Here is a 20,413-nt window from a genome sequence, read left to right on the forward strand (position 1 = left end):
ATGTCTTTGCCGTCAAAGTTTTGGAAAATGTATACCTCTGTTGCCTAGTTTTTGGCCATACATACCCTTATTATCAAGTTTTGGGTCATATATACCCGTATTGTTGTTAATTGCTTTGCTAAAACTTTCCAACTCTTTTCTTTTTTTTTTCAGAAATCATATTTTTCACATCACTTTTTAATTGTCACATCACATAGAATTAAACTCACCCCTTTTTCTACACATTAACCATCCGTCAAATGCTCTCATCTACCTCACAATTTCTTTGGATTTTCTTTAATGTATCGAAATTCCTTTGTTGTGTTTTTCAATTCTTGCAGAACTCCAAGAATCATCAAGTAAAAAAATAAAATAAAAAAGTCAAGAATACCCCATAGAAACTCAATGCACAATTGCGACGAAAATCAAGAATTAAAGTTCTTACCAACTGCAAATTATTTTAGTATCATATCAATTGACTTCATTTTTCGCACCACCGTCAATTCTAACATCGAGAATAAGAAGAATAAGAAAAATCCAAGTGAGAAATTGAGATGTAGAAGTGTAAAAGAGACAGTCCATATAAAGACAGCAAAAACAAGTTATGAATTAAGAGGATATCTTTTATACGTACGTTTGTATGTATGTACGTATGTATGATAGGAACGGTTACGAAAGAATCTGAAAATACAACAAAAGAATTTCGGCAAATTAGAAAAAATTCAAAGAGATTGTAAGGTAGATGAGAGCATTTGACTGTCGTTTAATGTGTAGAAAAAGGGGTAGATTTAATTATATGTGATGTGACAATAAAAAAATAATGTGACAAATATAATTTCTTAAGGAAAAAAAAAAAAAAAAAGGGGGTTGGAAAATTTCAGCAAAGCAATTAACGGCAACAAGGGTATATATAATCCAAAACTCGGCAACAGGGGTATATATGAACCAAAAATTGGACTGCAAGGACATTAGTGAACTAAACTTTTAACGAACGGTATATCTGAACATTTTCGCAAAGTTTAGGGGCATATTTGACCCTTTTCCCTTTTAAAAAAATAATTAAAGTACAAATATGGTTCAAATTGATGTATCTCTCTTAGCCTCTAGCAGCTGCATGACATATGCAAAAGTAACATTCCATTAATCACTTGAAACTTCTATTGGTAAAATATTTATGTGTTTTATGTTTACATTATTATATTAAAGTGTGAAGAATTTTTGAGAAATGATTTAAACTTTTTACACTTTATTAAAAATCTTCACAATAGATAAAATCATCTAATTTTAAATAATCAAATATTACACATGCAAAAGCACCTGCAATTAAATTAGTATTTTGTAAAAATGGGATCCCAACTTTTGGGACTCTAAGCTATTGTTTTACTGATTTTATGGTTGAGTTGACCCTTTATGCAAGGGTCTCACCAACTGGACTAGTTTAGAAATTACACATTAGGAAAAAGGAATAAATTCCAAGAAAATTCTGAAAGGAAAAAAAATTAAGAGAGAAAAGAAATTTTTTTTTAAAAAAAAGTTGAAACCAACAAAAGGTACAACCAACAACTACAGATTTTCCCTACTTGTATTTTTTTTCCTTCCCAAACATTGGTTTCTTTTTTTCACCTATGGCTGCAGAAATCCAAAAGCTTTTTCCTTCCTTCAACAATTTCATCAAAAAAATCATCCAATTGTCCAATGATATTCTCAGTACCAGATCTCAAAACCCCAAAATGCCCTTTCAAATTATCAACTCTTTCTCTTATACCAATTTCTGTTTCCCACTTCACTATGCTACAACATTTCTTTTCCAATTCAACTCTAAGTTCATCCATCAGTACTTTTGATCTCCTAAACTCATACAATAAAACCCCTGATGATGACGATGACGGTGACGATGATGACGCTGGCCTCCCATTCATCATGTTGATCTCATTAGCTACTCTCTGTTTCAATCTTGAAGTTGAGATCATAAAATTTGATCCAAAGAACAAACACCCTGTTTCATACTCTCCTCTTCTTAAAAATTCGGACGACGATTCAGGCCGGCAATAGACTAATCCATAGAGTAAGATCATTAGCAAGAGTGAGCTAACATTCCTCATTGCATAAAGAACTCCCCTGAATCCATTGAAACCATTAAGCTTTGATTCAACTGAAACAACTTCATCCAATCTTAATGAAAGTGGCTCAATTCTTGTCTCCATTAATGCTCTATTCTCTTCCTCCAGTCCCACTGCATCCCTTCGGCATCCTGTTATTGCTCTAATCACCTGTTTGATATATCAAGAAGATCAGCCTAAAAAGGGGCAGCCAGGTTAGGGTAGGATGACAATGGTCTATTGTACGCAGTATTATCTTGTATTTCTACAAGAGACTCTTTACATGATTTGAATCTGTGACCTCCCGAGCTGATTTCTCAAATGATCAGCGAGTTATTATCTCAGGAAGTCACTTTAGGTAGCTCAACGAATTTGGTGGGTTAAAGCAAAATCTTAAAAAATGGTTTTAGCTATATTCAATAAAATTAGTTTTTGTGTGTACGACACATGTATCTCGTGTGACACACATACATCTCGTGTGATTTACGTACATATTATGTGCATTTCACGTGTCATACGTGCAGTCAATTAATAAAAATATTTTTAAAAAATGGAACCCAAAAAATTGGGTTCCAAGCATTGCTTTAGTGGCATTATTGTCGAGCCGACTCCGCTTAGATAATCACGATTAATTGGGTGAGCATAAGAGAAATCAACTCTGACAGGGGAAATTAAATTAAAGGAAAGAAAAAATTGTACAAAAATTGTACACCACCTACTTGTCTAGATAATTGAGGGGTAAGAAGGGGATCAGAATCAACAGAAGAAGTGAGATTAAAACCAGCGGCATAGTAATTCTCCATGCCAGAAATGCCAGTCTTGAGAACATGACAAACTTCCCAAAGCTTAGAACTTTCATCCATGTACTCATCAAGCCACTTTTCACCAACAGGCAAGTGAAGTTTTTGGACAAGAAGTATCAACTGTGTATGGAAAGATCTCAAAAGGGAAAGTACCCTTTGAAGGAATTGAATAGACATGAAGTTGTTAGAAAGAAAAACTCTTACAAGATCATCAATCCCTCTTGTTAGAAAAGTGTAGAAACCATTCACAGAGTTTGTAGAAGAAGGATCCATCATATAGAAGGATTTTTTTTTTGTGTGTGTATGGGGTGGGGTGGGGGTGGGGGGGTGGGGAGTAATTAAAAAGGAAAATTTAGACGATGAGAGAAGAGGGAGGAAAAAAGTTATGAAGGAGAGTAATATTTATATTGTTGAAGAAGAATAGAGAAGAGGGAGGAAAAAAGTTATGAAGGAGAGTAATATTTATATTATTGAAGAAGAATAAAAAGAAGGGAATGTCTCTTAGAAGCAGGTTTCTAAGGTCGAAAAAGATTGTTGGGAGGAATGATGAATGTTTCCTTTGGAGGGGAAACGATGATTTCTAATCTGCCATTTTCAATGTTTAATGGGGGCTGAAAGGAAGCTTAAAAAAAAAAAGTCTAATTTTTGTCATGAAAAGAATTAATACCCAAGTGGAAAAAAAAACAATATCTTTCTATTAAAAACAAAGGAAGTGTGATAGAACGAAACAGGGGGAAAAACTACTAGTACTCAAAAAAAATGAAACCGTCACCTTGGGTGTACAAATCGAACCGTTATATCAAATTAAATCGATGAATCAAATCAAATCAAGGAAAAAAATCGACTTATAGTTTGGTTTGATTGGTTTGGTGTTTGCAAAAAAAAAAAACTATCATTCTTGGTTTGGTTTGGTATTAGAAAAAATAAAATCAAATCTAACCCAAACCGAACCGACGTAATACGTATATAATTTTAATTTTTTATATGTAAAAAAATATTACTTATAATCTACTTTCTAATTACTTTTATTATTCTTTTATATTCAGAAAATAGATATATATTCTTGGACCTTTAATTATAGTATTTTTTCATTAATAACAAATTAATACAAAGCCCAATATCTATATCTATATTTATATCTATAATCTATATCTATATCTATATCTATAATCTATAATCTATAATTTATAATATATTAAAAGTGTGAAGGGCCTTAGAAATGTTATTTGAACTTTTTATCCTTCATTAAAAATTTCACTTTAGACAAAATCGTCTTCTCACTATTTTTATCTAATTTTTAAAAGTTAATAATTAATTAATATATATTTATGGTAAAACCTTTTCTTATTAGAAGTCGTTAAAATTAGTGACAACTAATACTTTTTTCATTAGTTTAAGAATTATAAAACAACTAAATTTGATTTTAATAAGATTTGAAAAATCTAGAAACAAATATAAAAGCCTTAGAATAAGAAAATTTTAATAAGTATTAAATTTTAAAAAGTTTTAAATACATAATAAGAAATGTCTTTTTATTATTTTATCAAATTCTTATTTAATTACTTTTACTAAAAAAACACGTCCCACCTCAAAAAGAAAAAAAATAAGTAGTGTCAGATTGTAGTTAGCATACGACCTAATTTCTTTCTTTTAAGTATGGTTTTTGATTTAATTAGGAGTCCTCAATTTTCTTTTCTTTTAAGTTTCGTTTGTCTTGATTTTCTATAATAATTAGTTTTTTTATGAAAAAAGTTTCTCAAATAAGATTAGATTTCTTCCATGTTTCATCAACTCTTTCTTAAAAGAAAAAAATCGTACTCTATCTATTGAGCATTCCTTTTTTTCAATAAATAACAGAATAACATTCACAATTTAATTGCTAAAGAGTATATGTTCAAGAGAAGATTAGTTTTATGTTCTTTAATATTAGTTTTTAATTTGTAGGTCAACAATATTAAATATTATGTATCTTTTATTAACGTTTTTTTATCGTATAATTTATTGTAATTTCAATTGTTGGCTTTCGCATGATGTGCAGGTAAAGAAAAATTATGTGAGTTTGTGGTTTAGACTTCGTGCCGATTACGAAAGAATTTAAAGGTGTGTTCTTTTAAAAAAAAATTATTTCTCATTCATATTAGCACGATTTATGTTGTTAAGGCGTTGATTAGAAGTACACGTTCTGCTCTTTGATTCGATTTTATCAAATTTCAATTCAATTCTTTAATTTACAATTTTAAAAAGTAGACATCGAACACCGAATCGAACTATTTCAGTTTGGTTTGTTTTCTTTCAACTTCATTTTTATTTGATTCGGTATTCAGAAATATTTGAACTTTTTGTCCTTCATTAAAAGTGTCTGGTTTAGACAAAATTATTTCTTCAATATTTAAGAATTGAAAATTTATTGAATATTTTAATAAAACATATGTTATGTTTGCGCTATTTTATTAAAGTGTGAAGGATCTTTGAGAAGTGATTTAAATTTTTTTCTCTTCATTAAAATTTTTTGCAATAGACAAAATCATCTAATTTTAAATAATCAAATGTTACATGTGCGAGACACGTGAGGTTTAACTAGTTAATATAAAAACCTAAAACTCTTTAATTATTTCACTTTTTACATTTTACTTTCCAAGTTTTCAGAGAGTTCTCATTATTTTCTCATCTTACTTTTCTCATTCGTTAAGTTGTCATTTAAGTTTGTTTCTCTTCTTTCTCTTTTTATGGAATTATGTTATAATTAGTTACTTTATGGAGTTAAGTTTTTAATAAGTGGTCTAATTCTTCATTCTTTTGTGTGCTCACATTTTATGTGAAAGAAACTTTCAGACAAGTTACTGTGACTAGTAACTTAGAAATTGAACTACTTAGGTATCCACATAATATTACCTTGAGAGATAGTAGTTTAGACATCTTAGTAATTTGCCAACTTAATTTTTATTTAACTACTCTATGACCATTGTTTTTTTTTTTTAATCTTTTTAGGGAAAACATTTAATTTTTTTTCTTCAATCATATTATAATTGTAAAAAACCCGAGAAAATTAAAAAATCGAAAAAACCCGACTAAAACCGAAATAAAAAAACCGATTGCGTATTGATTTGATTTGGTTTATAGATTTTAAAAATCGACATTATTGGTTTGGTTATATTTTAATAAAAAATCAAACCAACCCGACCTATGTACACCCCTACTGTCATGAACCTATTTAACTCTCTTCCAACTTCTTTCCTTTTTCTCCCTTCCTTTTGTGCTTTTTCTCCCTTCCTTTTGTGCTTTTTATTTTTCAATGTTTTTTCATAAAAAAAAAAAAAAAAAAACTCTTTATGGGTAGCATAGGCATAATGTAAACAATAAGGAGTCGTTTGGTAGAGTGTATTGACAAAAATAATACATGTATTAATTAATGTGTATTATGAATACCTTGTTTGGTACAATTTTTAGTCAATGTATAACTAATGCAAACATTAGTTATACACTCTATTGTATATTAAGGTGTGTATTATTAATACCACCCATTTTCAATGTATTAGTAATGCAAAGTCTTTAATACATGCATTAACTTATTAAATGACCGTAATACCCGTCAATTTTCCTCTCAAAATATTTCACCATTCCTTTTCCCGCCATTTTAATTTGAATAGTGAATTTTTTCAAAATATTTTACAATTTTTTCCCCACCATTTTAATCTACAACAATGAATAATTGATTTAAATAATTGTAACATATTTTTTCTTTGCTTCGAGGGTTTTTAAAAAGATTAAAAAAAAATTGAGACTATTTCTTAATTTTAAGTTATATATTTTATTTTTGTTTCGGCTATGTTAATCCGTTGGCATAATATTTCATGCGCAAAGACAAAGGTCTTGCAATTAATCCAAAACCTCTATATACTAGTTTAACAATACTAATTATATTTGAGATAACAAAAAAAATTTGTTGCAAAAAAGTGTACAAAATCAAAGAAGGGTATTTTTTGTAAACAAACATTTCTTTTATAAAAATTATGTAAGATGTATTATTTCTTATACATCAAACCAAACAATGTATAAGAAATAATACATGCATAATTAATACAAGCAGAAGTAATCCAAGCATTACTAATGCAAGCATTACTAATACACTATATTTTGCATTGATCTTATACACTCTACCAAAAGACCCCTAATAGTATATGTATATGGGGTGGGGGATAGAGAGAAAGGGGTGGTAGCCAGCCTTAGTGATTTCTCTTTAATCTTTGATTTAACTAAGGGGTCGTTTGGTCTGAGGTGTTAAAACAAATATTTTGGAATAAAATTTTTTAATGCATGTTTGGTTGACAATATTCGAGATAACTTATCCAGGATTAATAAATAGTACCAGGATAAATTATCCACACAATTGGTGGGATAACAATCCCACCATAATTTATCCTTGGGATAAATTTCTAAAAGGACAAAATTATCCCTATCTATATTCATGCACGAACCACTTTATGTGCGTACGTATGTGCATAATTAATTAATCAATCTAACTCATCCACTTTAAGTGATCCATAAATTATACTAACATAATCATATACGTTAACCAAATCGTAAACAGTAAGGTAGTAATTTTATATTTATACAAATGATAAACATTATAATTTGGTCATCTGGATGACTAACAAACTATATAACATAGGTAGACATGTTAAATAAATATAAGAATATTTTATGCATATTAATATTTTTCACATTTTCTGTTAAACATTTGATGAATAATAAACTAAAAACTTTTCATAAATGCATAAAATGTAGATGAATATTAATTTTTGTTTGTTTTAAGATGAAATTTGTAATGAATTAATCCTCAATATTTTTATAAATATTAAAATTATTAGAGTTTTAATTAATCTATCTTCAATTGAGTAATATTTACCGACAACCTAAATTATCCCCAAACCCACAAATTTATATTAGTCTCTTATAACTAATTTTTCAGCCAAAGACAAATTTAACTAACTAGCACATGCCTTGTCGTAGTTATAACCCATTGTTAAGCATTTGAATTTACATGTCGATCACTATATTATATGAGTGATCCGTGTTCACAATCGACTCCATTGTTCAATTACATATTTTAAATTAAATAATTTTTTAGTCACTTAAAAATTGATATTGTATATATCAATTAAAATGAATTATAATATTCTATATTATATGAGTGATAGGTGTTTAAATGAAGTGACATAAACAACAAAGCTTTTTCTACTTTAATAAATTTAAGTTGGAACTTTTTATTTCAAACTAAATAAGATGTAGTAAGATTTGTTTTTTAAACACACATAGCATAATCATGGGAAGGCATATGCAAAACAATTAAAGCTAAATAAGATGAAAGTTTTATTTTTAAAATACACACGATATAATCATGAAAATGCACACACAAAAAAATTAAGCGAAATAAGATGAAAGTTTTATTTTTAAGAATAAATATTTAAAGCTTGAAAAGAAATATATAAAAAAAAAGTTAAATAAGATGGAGGGTATTTTGATAATCAATTAATTTATTCTTAGAAATTATACCATGCATATTACTTTGAATACAACAAACCAAATACTCAATAAAAAATAATTCCAGCATAATTAATCCCAATATAACTTATCTCATCATAACTTATCCCAGTATAACGAATTCCAGGATAACTACATTCTCAACCAAATGACCGTTTATTGTTTGTCCATTTACATAAAATAAAAAAGAGACAATACATCAAAACCTCCTAAACTTGTCTCCCCAACTTACTTTAGCACTTAAATTAATCTTCTATTTATTTACCCCCTTAACATCTTTATAGTGAATTTATTTCCCTCTTATGCTGACGTGGCATTTTCTTTAAAAAAAAATGCATGAACAATATTTTTTTAAAAACTAAAATTTATATATATATATATATAAAAAGAAAAAAATCCTCCTCTTCTTCACCCAACCCCGCCAACAGCGTCCCCCTCCCCACTTTTCCTTAGCCAACACCCCCACCCCACTTCTCCTCCAATTATGAAAGTTGCCACCCCCACCTTTAATTTATCCTCCTTCGACCTCTTAGATCAATAAAAAAAAATGAAATTGAATTTGAAAATTAAAAAATCTATATGGTTTGGATGTTTGGTTGTTGATTTTAGAGAATTTGGTGTTGATTTGATCGAATTTTTCATGTGAGTTGAGTTTTTTATCACTATTTTATGATATTTTTCGATGGTGGTAATTAAAATTTTCAAGTGGGTTGAGTTTTTCGATGAAAATTTGCCGAAATTTTCGCCGGAAAACCTGGCAGGTGTGGTTGTGTAGGGGTGGACGGAGGTGGATGGGAGTATGTTTAGGTGTGGGAGTGTAGGGGTCGATGGGGGTGTGTGTGCAGGTGGGGGTAGACGGGAGGGGAGGGGGGGAAGGGGGTGGTTATGAAGAAGATGAAAACTGGGAGGTGGGGTATTTTTTTAATTCAAAATATTTTATATATTTTAAAATATGTAAATATATATTAATAATATTTATATATATTTTTATATATATTTTATATATATATATATATATATATATATATATAAATATTAAAAAATACTTTATTTACGTGGCTATGACATGGCGGTGATCTGGCGCTGACGTGTCAGCGAGTGTGATGCACTCTCCCTCATGAGAGTGGTATTATATATTAAGGGAGAAATTAATTCACTATAAAGATGCTAAGGTGGGTAAATAATTATTCGTAAAGTTTAAGTGCTAAACTAAGTTGTCGGGACAAGTTCAGGGGATTTAATGTATTATCTCAATAAAAAAATGTAATAAGATTTTAAGTTATACATATCAGTGAAGAAAAGAAAATTCAATTGATAGAGAAGTTAGATTTGGAGGAGCATCTGATCACATAATCAAAATCTTCACAGTAAATAAACAAACTTAGTCGTTCTACATCTAAAGATAGACAAAAAAATTAGGAAGTCTCAACTGCTCGAATGATATATTTGACAGGTCAGAGTAATAAAAAAAAAGCAGCGAAAGATTTTACAGGGTAATATTCAATCGTTTGTGGTGGAATAGATCCACGTTTCCACACTAGTAGATCCACAACAAATGGACTTTCATTTTGTTGTTTTTACAGTTTATTTTAATCCTGTTGTTAATTCAATAATTTATTATAATTGCAACATCATAAGCTTTCAAAGGAGGAGATCAAAATCTCTAATTTTGTTTTGGAATCAAAATGAAAAATGTAACTAAGTAGATAGTGAGTTGTTCAGTTGAGACTCGAAGAAATGTCGGGTATTTTTACATCACTAGATTATTTTTATTTACCGTAGCAAATAGTTTATTTTATTTTCAAGTTTATAAATGTCACATTTTAATAAAACTTACATGTAGATATGTTTTAAACGATTTGATGATATACTTTTTGTTATGCAAATCATATATAATCTCTCCGTCGATTTTTGTGTTTTGACTTGACATATCCTTTAAGAAACAATAAATAAAAAGATAATTTTATCATATCATCCCCATTTAATTATAATTCACTTAGATGTTGAAAACTGAATGAAAATTGATAACAAAGGGAAAATAGAGACAAATATAAATTATCTTTTGATTCTTCAAGTTAGACAAGTAAAGTTCAATAACTATTTTAAATATATTTAACAAGTAAAAGATGGACAAATCGAGTATAGCTTAAACTCATATTTTTAATTAGTACAAGTATTTGTTGGCAGTGTTGAGTGATATAAGATTGAGGGTCGTTTGGGATTGCTATTATAAAACTGGTTATCTGAGAAATATTTTTATAAAATGGTTTTTCAAAAAAGTATTTTTTAAAAAAAAAACAATTTGTGTTTGGTAAATTCATTCGAAAAGTGCTTTTGATAATCAAATTATGTTTGGATAATCTTTTTCAAGAAGTGTTCTTTTGAGACAAATGACCAAAAAGAACATCTCTCAATAGCCTTTATTACTAAAATCAATTTATAGAGAAAAATTATTTAAATATCTATGTTAATATTTTTAATTAAATTTTTTTTATTTAATTAAAAAGTGCGTACTCTAAAATAATTTATATATTCTTTAGTCATCATCATCAATGATATTTTCAAATTTATTTTGAAAAAATGAGTGAAAATAAAATAACAATATATAAATCATAAAGAAGTATGACGTAAATATGAAATGTAAAATTTTAAAAATCAAACGTTAATAAAACTTGTAAGATATATTAATTAATTAATAAGTTATATATATGTATGTGTGTGATAGGGATATATTTGTCATAAAAAATAATTTCTTCTTCTGCTTCTGTTTTTTTTTTAGAAGCAGAAATTTTCTGCTTATTTACAGAAGCAGAAAAACTGCTTCTGCTTATTTTTAAAAGAACTTTTACAAGTTTACCAAACATCTTTTTTTAATAAAAAAAAAGTTGTTTTTTCTCAAAATAAGTGCTTATTTTGAGAAATAAACAATCTCAAACAGGATATGAGTTCATTGGGTTGAATGGCAGTTTGTGTGGAGTAGTAACGAACAACAAATGTGAAATGTAGCACATTGATATTAATTCTTTCTTCGATTTGGTCATATGTAATGAAGTTCTTTAGATTTTTGTGCTCTCTTTGGTTTCTTCTTTCCTTTTTTTTTTCTTCCTCGAGCAGTTGACTTTGTTTTCTTTACTTCCCATCTATCTAATCTATTGAAATTTGTAAAGGAAAAATCTTAAATCTTACTTTCTCCGTCTAATAATATTTATTCATTATTAACTTGGCACACAAGTGAAGTTCAAGAAACAATAAATAATAGATGTTATTTTATTATAACACTCCTTGAATATAATAAATGTAATGTCTTGAGAAATACATTGAGTGATGAATAATATGTAATAGTAAACATAAATGAGTAGAAAAAGGGTAAATTATCCATTCGATTTTTAAATTAAATAAGTGTTATTGAAGATTTATTTTTAATATAACGAACAAGTAAAGATAGAGTGAGGAAATGTTCATTCCTCTTTTTTCCTTTCCATGTTCCTTCCAAGGGGATTTAGGAAATGATGTGCTTCTTTGTACTTGTGTCTTCTCTGTACTCTGTAGCCTTCTGCTATGCAAAAACTCATCTTTTTTAGGCATAATTAACTACAACACCCCTCCCCCTTCTCCACTCAAATATCCCAAGTCAATCCATCTCGCAAGGATGGATTTACAGTAGTTTAAACTTAATCCAATATTTTATCTACGTATTTGTGAATAATTAGATTAGTTACTGTAGACATTGAAATCTTATGGACTCTACAAAAAAAGTACAATTTTGGTTAGAGTTCTTGGGGGCTACTTTATCCTAAATCTAGCTTGATGGCTACTCAACTTAAACCCTAAATTACGCCTATATAAAGGGGGCAAATATCCTTTTAAAGAGGCATCTCCAGTATCCCACAAATTCACGAGATATTTACAAAGAGATCAACGATCTGAAAATACCCAATAAATTCATGGGATATTCATAAAGATCAAAACCCTCTCTTTTTTATAATCAAATACATCAAGAAGACAAACCCTCCTTTCATGAAAATCAAATCCAAATGTTCCTACGTTCAAAAATACGCCACTAACAGCTCTCGAATTATGGAGAAATTCATATCCAAATCTTCTTCCTACATTCGAGAAATACGCACTGACGACCCTTGAATTAAGGAGAAAATCGAGAGAGAAAAATCAAGAGAGGAACAGATTTGTACCCACATCGTTTATCAATAAAAACTGTTATTTCTTTATATTTTTAATTGTGATTGCAATTTATTTCTATCACCGTAAAAAAATTGTTGGAAATAATTCTGGCACGCCCAATCTCTACCTCATCTCAACATTTCAGACTTTGAAGATTAAGAACGCCGAAATAACTTCCAAGAAGATCAACTCTCAATCAACTGCTTCCAAGGCTGCTGATTCAAGGTTCTCTGCCGAAGTAGAAAACATCCTTGGTGTTACTTTCGGGGGCTTGGGAGCTGTCACGAGGAGCAAGGCAAATATGTTAGGATAACAAATACATCCAGTGTCGTCCGTGCCAACTCCAGTTTTTGGATCTTCAACACCAAAGGGAATAAAGTCCAATACAAGTGCTTCGGAAGGAGGAAGCAGTGTCGCAGAATCGCTTAAGAAGACTCTTGCTCTACTTGAGCATTCTGGTTCTAAATACTCTAGCGCAAAGAGCGATGGTCGTTCAACAAACATGTCATCTCTACTTACATCGCATAAGTTGAGCGCTTTGAAGATCAACCTATGCGATAATCCATGTTACTCTCTGATGTCTCTGGTGATCATGCAAGCAATGGTAACTGATGCCTCGTCTATAGAGGAGCAGCTTGCGAATCTGACAAAGGTAATTGAAGGCCTGACCAACTATGTTCAAAATCAAGAGGCTAGGATTGATAAGATAGTGGATAAAGTGGATGGGTTGATAGATGAAGAATCTAGTCATGAACCAAAAAAAGTTCCAGAGGTTCATGAGATAGAAAATTCTATGAAACAAACACCACCGACAAAAGAGGTGCAAGTTTTTTCTGAAGAAATGATCCCAATTAGGCAATTAAGGGAATTTATTGAAGGGACCCTCAAAGACAAGTATGATGTTGTCACCAAGTTTTTCCTTGCGTATGCCAATCCCTACACTGCGAGAATAGATAGCATCAAAATATTTACCGGCTATCAACCCCCCAAATTTCAACAATTTGAGGGCAAAGGTAATCCAAAACAACATGTCGCACACTTTGTCGAGACATAGAATAATGCTGGAACTTATGGTGACTATATTGTCAAACAGTTTGTTCGTTCCCTAAAGGAAAACATCTTTGATTGGTATACGGACCTCGAGCATAACTCCATCAATAGTTGGGAGCAATTGGAATATGAGTTCCTAAATCAGTTTTATAGCACAAGACGTACAGTGAGCATGATAGAGCTCACAAATACTCAGCAAAGAAAGGAGGATCTAGTCATCGACTTCATCAATAGATGGAGAAATACGAGTCTAAATTGCAAAGATAGGCTCAGTGAAGCTTCTGCAATAGAGATGTGCATCCAAGGAATGCACTGGGGGCTTCTCTACATTTTTCAAGAAATTAAACCAAAATTCTTTGAAGAGTTAGCTACTCGTGCTCACGATATGGAGTTGAGTATGTCTTCTGCTGGAAAAGAACCCAAAAGATGGAGAAAATTTGTCCCCAAAAATGACAACAAGGAGTCCATGAATGTTGATGTGTCTCGTGTGAAGGTCACCACAAAGGTGAGCAAGAAGCAAAGTGTGAAGACGACTTCTGGAACACGTCCAAATCAGAAAACTTTAAAGGAAATGCAAGAAAAGGAATATCCATTCCTTGATTCTGATGTTGCCGAGATTTTTTATGAACTTCTTGAGCATAAGCTCATTGAAATCCCAGAGATGACGCGTCCCAACGAAGCTGAGAGGACCAATGACCCTAATTATTACAAATATCATAGGCTCATAAGTCACCCTCTGGAAAAGTGCTTTGTCTTTAAAGATAAAGTCATACAACTGGCAAAAGAGAATAAGATCTTCTTCAATGATGAGACGGCTAGTTCTCATCAAATCTCTATCATACTTGGCCTGCTCGATTCAATCTAAATATGTGTCGAAGAGCATAATGAGAAAATATTAGAGCCTCACAGGTCTTTAGTTGAAGAAGGCGATGATAAAGGTTGGACTTTGGTGACCAGGCGTAGATGTAGGAGGACAAGTCTGTGAAAGGAGTCGGCTGAGCATCCAACCAGAAGGAGAATGGTGAAGAAACCAAGGAAATAGAAGTTGGTTGAGCTTCCAAAAAGGACGACCGTCACAAAGCTTCACCCCCTAAAACTTCGGCGTCCGATGACTTTAGAGGAATTCTTACCGAGTTAGTTTCGTGTAAAGATTACCTAAGTCAACCTTGAGGCGTCTTGTTTTAATACCACCAAAGAGGGGGCAAACTGTGAGAATCTATCTATGAAAGTTCCTTTATCTTCTGAAAAGCTTGCTGAAACTCTTGGCGAAGAGGCACATATGTGTGATACAAAAATCACATTCACAAATAACAATCTTCTACTTGGTGAGGCCCTACATAACTGTCCCTTATATATGGTGGATCAAATTCTAGGAAATAAGATCAATAGAATCTTGATAGATGAGGGATCTGGAGTCAACATCCTACCTATCTACATGATAAAAGAACTTAGCATCGCTACTAGCGAACTGGATGAAATTCATATAATGATCCAAGGCTTTAACCAAAGGGTACAGAGGGCCATAGGATGTATCAAGTTGGGAATTCGTATGGATGATTTTCAATCAAACCCATTGATGCATGTGATCGATGCTAAAACTTCATACAATATATTGCTTGGTAGGCCCTGGGTGCACGGGAATAAAATTATCTCATCCACTTACTATCAATCCTTGAAGTACCTCAAAGGCGGAGTGGAAAGAAAGATAGTTGCCGATGACAAGCCATTCACTGAAGCTGAGTCACATTTTGCTAATGTAAAATTCTACTTAAAGAAGCATGTTGTGGATGAGAAAAGGGTTGAAGATATCACTAAGATCAAGTTTGACGATCTTGCATCTAAGAAAGTCACGGTGACTCTCGAAAAAGTCACCACTAAGAAGCCTCTCTCCATTTCAAATAAAGAAAGTGTTGCTTCTACGAAAAAGAAGGCAACTCCCATTCTTCGCTACGTATCGAAGGTAAAGAAAGAAAAAGATCACTCATCGGATTCCCAAGATAATGTGCTAAAGGGGATAACTTTACCTATCAAGAAGATTGATGCAATAAATCCATCCTCAAGACTTCTTGAAGAGTCTGTGGCTCAAATTCTGCCACAAGATATGACACTCCCTACGAAGCGTACGAAAGAAGGTTTTGACCCAAATGCATATAAGCTATTTGTAAAGGCGGGATATAATCCTAATGAGCCATCAAGGTTGGGTAGAATTTCGTCGAAGGGTACAACTAGGTAGGCACATGAAGGTCTAGGATACACACAACCACCTCCAATTCACATCTCCATAAAAAAGGCGGTTCGTAACTACATCACTGTAGAAGAGGAGTCTACTTCATCCAATAAAAGGCCTTCTGTCTTTGATCGACTTGGAGAATCAACCACAAGAACTTCTGTGTTTGAGAGATTGGGTCCTCTAAATAAGAAGAAAAGAAACAAGTGTCAGAAAAGTCATTAAGGTACGATAATACATTCTTCTCCTAAGATTCAGAAGGATTTTCAAAGTTTGATTCCTTCTAGAATGAGGCGGCAGACGAAATTGGTGGTTTCATGCAACAAGGTATTAAAAGCAAAGGCTCATACTGTGGTTTATACCAAGGAACGTACGAAAGAAGAAGAAAGTGTTGGCTCCTCATATCATGTTACAACCCAAAATAAAAATAAGGCCTCATCTTAAATGAAGGTTGATGAAGAAATAGAAGATACTTTCTGGTGTCACCACATATCCATCAATGACAATGATACTCAAGAAGAGGAAAATGCTGGAGATGCTCCGTGTTAACTTGAAGAAGGTGTGAAGACCACAATAGATCCCTTGAAAGAAGTTAATCTTGGAATCGATGAAAACCCAAGACCAACTTACCTGAGTACTTTTCTAGAGATGGAGGAAGAAATCGCGTATGTAGACATACTCAAAGAATACATGGATGTATTTGCTTGGAGTTATAAGAAAATGCCAGGCTTAGATCCGAAAGTAGCAGTCCATCAGTTAAAGGTCAAGAATGGTGCTCGTCCTATTAAACAAGCCCAAAGGCGCTTTAGGTCAGAGTTGGTTCCATTGATGGAAAATGAAGTTATCAAGCTCATTGAAGTGGCTTTATTCGTGAAGTCAAATATCCCACGTGAATTTTAAGTATTGTTCTAGTACAGAAGAGGAATGGCCAAATTCGTGTTTGTGTTGACTTTCGAGATCTCAACAATGCATGCCCTAAGGATGATTTTCCAATACCCATACCAGAGTTGATGATTGATGCCATCACTGGTTATGAGGTAATGTCCTTCATGGATGGTTCATTTGACTACAACCAAATCCGCATGGCGCCAAATGATGAAGAGCTCACTATATTTCGTATGCCCAAAGGTATTTATTACAACAAGGTGATGCCTTTTGGTTAGAAGAATGCTGACGCCACTTATCAAAGGGCTATGTAAAATATCTTTGACGACCTACTCCATAAAAATGTTGAATGCTATGTGGATGATCTAGTGGTGAAGTCAAGAAAGAGAGACGACCACTTAAAAGACCTAAGAATGGTATTCGAGTTACTTCGCAGATATCAACTTAGGATGAATCCATTGAAGTGTGCCTTCAGAGTTACTTCTGGAAAGTTTCTAGGTTTCATTGTGCGACACCGAGGAATCAAAATTGATCAAGCCAAGGTTAATGCAATTTTGAAGATGCCTGAGCCTCGAAATATTCATGAATTAAAAAGCCTTCAAGGAAGGTTAGCATATTTAAGAAGGTTCATCTCAAACTTGGCCGAAAAATGTCAATCATTTAGTCGTCTCATGAAGAAGGATACTCACTTCGAATGGGACCAAGCTTGTAGTAACGCCTTTGAGAGTATCAAATCATACTTAGTGAAGCCACCAGTTCTTGCGGCACCCATACCTGGGAAACCATTGATACTGTACATCGTAGCACAATTGAAGTCAGTTGGAGCACTATTAGCTCAAAAAAATAATGAAGGCAAAGAAAACTCACTTAACTATCTGAGCAGAATGAAGACACCAAATGAATTGAAGTATTCTCCGATTGAAAAGTTATGTTTGGCATTAGCTTTCTATATCCGAAAAATAAAACACTAATTTCAAGCTCATGTTATCCATCTTGTGTCTAGGGCAAATCCCATCAAGTTTGTGATGTCAAAACCAGTCCTCAGTGACCGACTTATAAGGTGGTACCTTTAATTTCAACAGTTTGAGATTGTGTATGTTCCCTAAAAATCTGTAAAAGGACAAGCATTGGCTGACTTCTTGGCAGATCACCCAATACTTGATGACTGGGAGCTGAGTGAAGAACTTCCTAATGAAGATGCAATGGCTGTTGAAGTTAGATCTCCATGGAAAATATACTTTGACGGTGCTGCACATCGAGATGGAGCTGGTACTGGCGTAGTGTTTGTCACTCCACAAGAAGAATTCATCCCCTACTATTTTACCTTAATGAATCGTTGCTCGAATAATGCTGCTGAATATCAAGCTCTCATACTCGGGATAGAGATGGATGTCAACATGAAGCAACTATAATTACAAGTTTTTGGTGACTCCCAATTGGTGATCAAGCAACTTTTGGGAAACTATGAAGTTCGGAAGCCTGCGTTACGACCATATCATGGTTATGCACAGAAGTTGATAGGATTACTTAGAGAAGTAATCTTCCAGCCTGTGCCAAGGAAAGAAAATAAGCAAGTTGATCTAGCTGTAGCTTTAATTCTAACTCTTCCGAATCAGACAGAGTTACCATTTGCCAAGAATGGTTAGTACCTCCATCAAATAAAGACGAAGATGTAAAAGGTAAGGTTGAATACCTCCTCGTCGTGTCCGAAGCTGTAAAGGAGGATTGGCGACAACCTATCATTGACTACTTGTGTTATGGAATACTTCCAGAAGATCCAAGGAGAAAGACTAACATTTGTCGTCGTGCACATCACTTCCTTTAATACAAAGACACACTATACCGAAGGTAATTTGAAGGAGTACTCTTACGATGTTTGGAAGAGGAAAAAGCAATTCAAGCTTTGCAAGAAGCGCACTCGGGAGTTTGTGGATCACATCAGTCTGGAACGAAGCTCCATTTTCACATTAAAAGGATGGGATATTATTGGCCAACGATGGTGAAAGACTGCTTGGACTATGCTAAAAGATGCAAAGCTTACCAATTCTATGCAAATTGCATACATCAACCTCTAGAGGTACTACACCCAACTGTAGCATCTTGGTCATTCAATGCTTGGGGAATGGATGTTGTTGGTCCACTACCAAAATCTTCTGGTGGACACTTATACATATTGGCTGAAACAGATTACTTCTCAAAATGGCCCAAAGTTGTTGCTCTCAAGGAAGTAAAGAAGGAAAATATTGTAAACTTCATCTGAGTGAACATCATCTACTGCTTTGGAAATCCTCAGTACGTAATAACTGATAATTGAAAGCCTTTTGATAATAAGCTGTTGAACAAAATTTGTGATCTGTTTGGTTTCAAGCAGCACAAGTCTTCTATGTACCATGCTGCTGCTAATGGTCTAGCTGATGCATTCAATAAGACATTATGCAATTTGTTGAAGAAGGTCATCTCCAAGTCCAAACGAGACTGGCATGAGCAAATGGAAGAAGCTTTATGGGCGTATAGGACAATTTATCGTACACCGACACAAGCAACCCCATACTCACTTGCTTTTAGAGTTAAAGCAGTCCTGCCACTTGAGCGTCAAATACTTTCTTTGAGACTGGTTATTCAAGAAGGTTTCACCGATTAAGAAAATGCTAAGTTGCATCTTTCGGAGTTAGAAACTCTTGATGAGAAGAGGTTGGAGGCTCAATAAAATCTTGAATGTTACCAAGCCTGGCTATCTCGTTCTTTTAATAAAAGGGTTCGCTTAAGGTGCTTCCAAGTTGGAGATCAAGTCCTTATAGTAAGAAGACCCATTATCACTTCTCGTAAGTCTGGGGGCAAATTTATCCCAAAGTGGGATGGACCATACGTCGTACAAGAAGCATATTCAAATGGTGCTTAAAAGCTTGCTGATGCAGATGGAGTGAGGATTGGCCCCATCAATGTCAAGTTCTTGAAGAAGTACTATCCTTGAAGGAAGATGACACTCCTTAAGGCACGAGTATAAACTGCATGTCAACTCCTGGCCCACAAGAGTATAAACTGTGAACGGCTAAAAAAAATATCCGCTAGGTTCTCGAAAGAGGTGGCCTAGGCAAAAGTTAGGATGTAAAAAAACTAAAAAAAAAGAAAAAAAACATTCACCCCAGAACTACGTTGTGACTTGATCCTCTTCATTGAGGTACGTAGGCACTTGGAATTTTATTCTGAGTTCAGTTGCATGAGTGTAAAAAAAATACATGTTCCCCCTCATATAAAAAATTCAATCTTCAAAATACTTTTAACATCATCAATCTTCAGACTTGCACCAAGTATTGGTGACTCAATGGGGGGCAGATCCCTATCAAGTATAAGCTTTTTGGACATAAGTTGAAGTCTTCAAATTCTCTAAGTATTCATGTTGTAGCTTTTAAGTTACCATATTAGATCCTGCAAGTTCACAAAGTCTGATAGTTGAAGTCTTCAAATGACATGCATATAAGTTGAAGTCTTCAAATTCACTAAGTCTTCATGTTAGAGCTTTCAAGTTACCATATTGGAGCCTGAAAGTTCACGAAGTCTGATAGTTGAAGTCTTCAAATGACCTATGCATATAAGTTGAAGTTTTCAAATTCACTAAGTTTTCACGTTGGAGCTTTCAAGTTATCATATTG

General features: G+C 32.8%; 1 protein-coding gene across 1 annotated transcript; it reads right to left on the reverse strand.

The window, feature by feature from the left end:
* Window positions 1–1,478: 1,478 nt before the first annotated feature.
* Window positions 1,479–3,596, reverse strand: LOC107867850. Its single transcript, XM_016714304.2, has 2 exons — window positions 2,798–3,596; window positions 1,479–2,249 (listed from the first exon to the last, which is right to left on the reverse strand). Exons 1-2 carry the CDS (start codon window positions 3,155–3,157, stop codon window positions 1,599–1,601), a joined length of 1,011 nt encoding a protein of 336 aa, XP_016569790.1. The 5' UTR covers window positions 3,158–3,596; the 3' UTR covers window positions 1,479–1,598.
* Window positions 3,597–20,413: the final 16,817 nt, after the last annotated feature.

The sequence above is a fragment of the Capsicum annuum genome, chromosome 4, assembly GCF_002878395.1.
Source record: "Capsicum annuum cultivar UCD-10X-F1 chromosome 4, UCD10Xv1.1, whole genome shotgun sequence".
Classification (NCBI taxonomy): domain Eukaryota; kingdom Viridiplantae; phylum Streptophyta; class Magnoliopsida; order Solanales; family Solanaceae; genus Capsicum; species Capsicum annuum.

Coding starts and splice junctions, on each gene's coding strand:
- LOC107867850 (XM_016714304.2), bottom strand. CDS start 3,157: ATGATGGATCCTTCTTCTACAAACTCTGTGAATGGTTTCTACACTTTT. Junction 2,250..2,797: donor CCCCTCAATTATCTAGACAA/GTAGGTGGTGTA, acceptor TATATCAAACAG/GTGATTAGAGCAATAACAGG.